At 35.4% G+C, this 5,052-nt stretch overlaps 1 protein-coding gene across 8 annotated transcripts in view; it reads left to right on the top strand.

Moving 5' to 3' along the window:
- Positions 1–4,952, top strand: part of gtf3c6 (general transcription factor IIIC, polypeptide 6, alpha) — a 31,136-nt gene extending 26,184 nt beyond the window's left edge. For 4 of the 8 annotated variants that reach the window (XM_036212433.1, XM_036212431.1, XM_036212428.1 and 1 more), the window contains exons 2-8: positions 2,131–2,216; positions 3,520–3,543; positions 3,796–3,876; positions 3,979–4,042; positions 4,173–4,217; positions 4,288–4,395; positions 4,581–4,952. In XM_036212433.1, coding sequence (XP_036068326.1) covers positions 3,520–3,543; positions 3,796–3,876; positions 3,979–4,042; positions 4,173–4,217; positions 4,288–4,395; positions 4,581–4,687 — 429 coding nt within the window. In that variant the 5' untranslated portion in view covers positions 2,131–2,216 and the 3' untranslated portion in view covers positions 4,688–4,952. Of the gene's footprint in view, positions 1–2,124; positions 2,217–2,259; positions 3,544–3,795; positions 3,877–3,978; positions 4,043–4,172; positions 4,218–4,287; positions 4,396–4,580 lie in introns of those variants that run through there. The other 4 variants (XM_036212429.1, XM_036212430.1, XM_024282461.2 and 1 more) reach the window with 3 other exon arrangements.
- Positions 4,953–5,052: the final 100 nt, after the last annotated feature.

The following is a 5,052-nucleotide window of genomic DNA, read 5'->3' as shown; positions in this document are numbered from 1 at the left end:
AACAAACACAAAAATCTGAATTGATGCGTCTAACTCTGTTTGTCATCACGAAAGACCTTTAGCCCTTTTCTCCGGCTCTGACCATCCCATCTTCGCCGTTCTGCTCCATTGTTATGATAATTCTATTGTGAATTTCACGCTGAATGTGCAATCTGTCGATCGTCCATACTGAGAAGGTGAAAACTGCATTTGTTTGTGAGATCAGGTGTCAAACTTAGAAAAATGATTTAGAAAAATATGCTGCTTTGTTTGCAGAATTTGCCATTTTTACCAGAAATGTTGATTCTGAACAGGAGCTTTACGCAACACCTTCTGCACGAAAATCAGGTGGTGCTATTGTGTTCCTATTAGAAGGTTAAAACCACACACAGAATAAGACCTGCAATCTGATATAGGCCATTGTTTTATCAGTCACATTTGAAAGGTACATCTCAGTTACCTATGAATATTTTAAGGTTCTTGGCATTGTTTTTCCAATAATCCTTTATTTAAAAATACAAAAAGTAAAAAAAAAATCCTCCATTATGAAAACTATAAATATATAAAATCCTAAATCATACCCTAATTAATATTATGACAAATAACCTGTCCTGCTTTTCAAGGGCGTCCAATAAATATTTGACAACACAAGCGTGTTTGAAGGGATGATCTGGCATAGAGCACTATCAGAGACTGCAGGTTATCAAAAACATAAATCACTGACTGTTCTGTTGTCTGTTCACACGCAAGGATTTAGTCGTGTTATGGCTGCGTTAAGTCCCTGACAATTCGTCATTTTAAGAACAAAAGATACGGCAGTGAACGCTGACATGATTTGAACATAGTCCAGACAGAGTCTGCGTGTGCAGGTTTCTCTGTATGTGCAAGAAAAAAAATATAAAATCATCTGTTGCAAGTTAGAAAAATATTTGTGAATTTTATTTCATCTTTGGATGCAAATGTATTCATTTTTGCAAGTTATGTTTAACTTTGTTACATTTCTTTAAAAAAAAATGCTTTAAATTATAACGTACAAGATGAAATATATTATTTTAATATTTCTCTTGTTTACTGTTGATTCATTCTGATTAATGTTGAATTTATATGAGAAAAAAAATATGCTTTTTTTATTATTCACTAGGCAGGTATATATTGTTGTGAACCTGAGGCGTGCCACATAAGTTTAGCCAGAATCGGCATAAATTTACCTTAAATTTAAAAAATAATAATAATATTCACAAACATTTAGAGTAGTTCCTTGGATTGTAGTTTGTGAATAATAAGAAAGGGTACGAGCCTATGTGCTTGTGTTGCTGTATAAAGGCTCAAGTGAAACCACAGTATTCACACTGTCTTGCGTATGTGCATTTGGTGTTCTGCAAAAAGCGCAGTTCTTCCCGTGCCCTCAGGTATATGCCATTGGTTTGTTGTTTTTCACCGTAATATATAGTTATCCCTTGCACCAATTTACGCTGTCAGTGCTAATGGGGCAATTAACCACTGCGATACCCCCTAGGCAGAGGGACAACCAAAAGCCTCCCAACTCCAAACTTGTCTTTATGACATTTATATGACAAAGTGTGGGGGAAGCTGGGGACCCATCTGACACCTTGGAGGGTCCTTAATGTCACTCCCTCTCTTGCCCTTACTTCTAACTGCCCCAAGGTATGGCATCAGGCAGGAAGTGCAATTCATCATGTGCATCAGAGGGATTCATCCAGAAGTGCAAAATAATCTTCTCTGGCCCACATCACTTGTATTAAGTCTGTTTATCAAAGTTAAGCATTTAAAATTACTTAAATATGTCAGTTACACACATATTTACACTTCCAGTTAACAAAGTCAAACTTGACCTGTCTCCTCGTTTTTACCTTTTCAGGGTCTGTAAGTCCTTTTGTCTATTCTCACTTCCCCCTGTCCTTCTTGCATCCCCAAGGAGGCAATAACCTCAGTAGCAAGTGCTTCCCCTTGAGCCGTTGTCATAGTAACTTGTGGGCTGGTCGACATGACAACCCCACCATGGTCCAGAGATAGATGATAGGGCAGAAACGGGGAGGGAGCATGGGGGATTTGCACCCCTTTAATTTGGTTTGCCTAATTCTAATTCAAGGTTTTTCTCTCCTTTTTTTTTCTCCTGTCTTTGAGGTGCAGGAGCTGAGTGAGGTGCAGCCACCATCTACTTCCACTGCATTTACACAGGTATCCACAGGCTGCAAATACTGTCGGCATCTGAGCAGGTACGCTACACACATACCTGATCGTCTAATGACCTCTGGGTGGAAACGGATTCACAAAAAGGCAGCCTTTCACTTCGTGAAATAAAAAAAAAATCAACAAACACGTAATATATTCATCCTTTTTTTTAAGTGTACATATAAAAGCAAATATTATGGTGCCGTAACCCGTGTGTATAGCATCTTTTCAGTTCTAGCGCATAAATGTTGAATGAACTTGCTAAAACTACATCAATCTTCAGGAGGACAGTGTTTTAAATGAGCTAAAAAAAACTCATTTTTTTCTATATATGTGTCTCAGTGACAGCTGAGACACATGTTTTGCCCTGCTGCTATTTTAAGAGTTCAAGACTTACCATAGAGCACTCTATCAGTATTTCAAGGATGTTTCCCCTCTTCTTCACTCCCGTCTCCCTTCAAAATGCAAAAAACACAAGCCGTCAACTAAACATTGTTTTTTAAGCTTTAATTTTTCAAATTTTGAAAAGGTTGTTCTAAAAATAAAACCTTAAATATGTTTATAGTTTGCAAATATAAACTATAATGGAGAACTTAAAAAAATAAATAAATAAAACTTCAAAAGAGTTTTTAAAAAGAAAAAGACTCCGCCAGAAAACACACATCAAACCTTTGTCAACCCATTTTAACCTGCAATATTTTTGAATGAGTTTAATAAACAAAAACAAAACTTGGAAAAATGTAATAATAAAAAAATATTATTTTATTTTTATGTATTTATTTTTAACAACGAATAGGTCCATTCTTGTAGGGACGCAAGATCTCTTTAGCTCCCAAGGAAGCATGTCTTACATTTAAATAAATAAAATTGTTAAATATCCTAGAGATTATAAAGATATAAATAAAGCAAAATATGAAACGTGATTTTTTTTTCTTATCATTTTTAAACACACCATGGGATAGCACATTATTATATCACTGGAGATGAATTAAAATATAGCCACTTAAAAAATTATAATGAAAAATAATATTTCAGGTGTGCACAAAGATTCATAGAAGTATACGATATTGAGAATAGGATATCAAAATTTCAAGAAAATTGAAAAAAGTGGACGGACACATTCACTGTTTGTCGACTCGCTCATAGTTGAGTAACAGCGCCCCCCAATGGAATGAACTCTAACTAAACGCAACCTGGGGAAATAAAGAAAATACTAGTGTGTCCCCTGTCGGACACCGTAAATACCCGGAAGTAGTCAAGAAGAATGGACAGTTTGTTGTGTTTTTGATTCATATCCGATCTGTGTTTAATTTTTTATTATTATTTTTCTATATCTGGGGTTTGGAGATGGAAGATGAATGGGAGGAGGAGGTATGATTTATTACGACAATAATCCCGTCCAGCTTTTCGCCGATGCTAAAACTAGCTTCAGGTTCAAACTAAATGTTTTAACCATTTTGTATGGAATATTAAACAAAAATAAGTTGTATTTGTGGCATGCATTTAGTAAAATATCCAAATGAAGTATTTGCTGTAAAAATGATGTTTTCCACGTGTTTTGAATCATTTAGCTGAAACAGAGTGTTTTGTGGAACCGTTAGCTGGTTTGATTTGTGCGTTTAGGAGCAGCTTGTCGTTGTGGAGCTCTCTGGAGTAATCAACAATGATCTTTTGAAAAAGAATCTGGGCACCTGCAAAATACTGGTGAGTTGAAGTGTGTTTTATGTTATTTAAACGTAGTGTTATTCCTTACATCACTAATGGTTTCTTTGTGAGGGTGTCTTGAGTTTAGATTTGTGTTTTTAGAATATAGACAGTGAGAAGCCTGTGATGCAAATTGGACAGCATGTGTTTGCTGGGGAGTATGAAGGTAAGAGCAGCACCTGAATATATATAATGCATACATCATTTATCAATAACTTCCTGTAACGTAACCATATAGATAGTATTTAAAAAGAGGACTTTAACACAGATGTGATCTAAATCTTTTCTGCTTTAAGATGCTTTGGGGACATGTGTCATTTTTGAGGAAATTCCACAGAAAGGTAAGTTGTGCTTATTAATAAAAACAATTCTTCGATCTTTTTGATTATTACCATTTTCATTTTTGTGCAGGAAAATCAAGCAAAACTCCTGACCTTAAATACATGTGCCATACTGCGAAGAAACTAACTATGCAGCGGATCTTCCTCTCAGAAAAGAAAGAGGGGGAAACGAGCACAGGTTTCATTTATTCTCTTATTCCACGATGTTCTAAATCTATCTTGTGTTCTTGGATTTTGAGTGTTAGGGCTGCAAGTTACTTTTTTAGAACATGTTTTCTGGCCTATTTAGGTTTTTGATCTGCACCATGACTGAAGCTAAACCATTTATATTCAAATTCTGAGTATGACTGTCTTTTGTCTCAACAGGAAGTGATGCTGGTGGTGAACAGAAAGACACAATGTGTCAGTCTAATCAAGAACAGGATAAAAACCCCCAAGGACTGACAGAAGACAACATGGACATTGCTTAGAAATGAAAGCTCTCATATACCGTGAATTTTATGATTGATAACAGCATTGTTGGTATTGTTTGCATCACTCACCAGAAACTGACAATCCACGCTGAGATGATTATGTCCATGTCAGCATCAGGAAAAGCTGTCTTTGGTTCTGTTATTTTATTTATTTTTTTGCTCTAGGTAGTATTTTTTTTCCTATAATTTAAGTCAATATCTTCTTTTTGCTCAACCTCATAAAATTATTATTTCATTCATTAAACAAAACTTGGTAGATTTATTTGAAAGTTTGTTTGTTTTGTTTTTTCCAACAAACCTGGCAATTTTTGCTACACAAGACCTGAGCTTCATCCTAAAACAAAACATATTTCAAATGTTTG

This window comes from Oryzias melastigma, linkage group LG6 (genome assembly GCF_002922805.2).
Source record: "Oryzias melastigma strain HK-1 linkage group LG6, ASM292280v2, whole genome shotgun sequence".
Taxonomy (NCBI): Eukaryota; Metazoa; Chordata; class Actinopteri; order Beloniformes; family Adrianichthyidae; genus Oryzias; species Oryzias melastigma.
The sequence above is the reverse complement of the archived record's forward strand: the minus strand, read 5'-3'. Positions and strand labels throughout refer to the sequence as shown.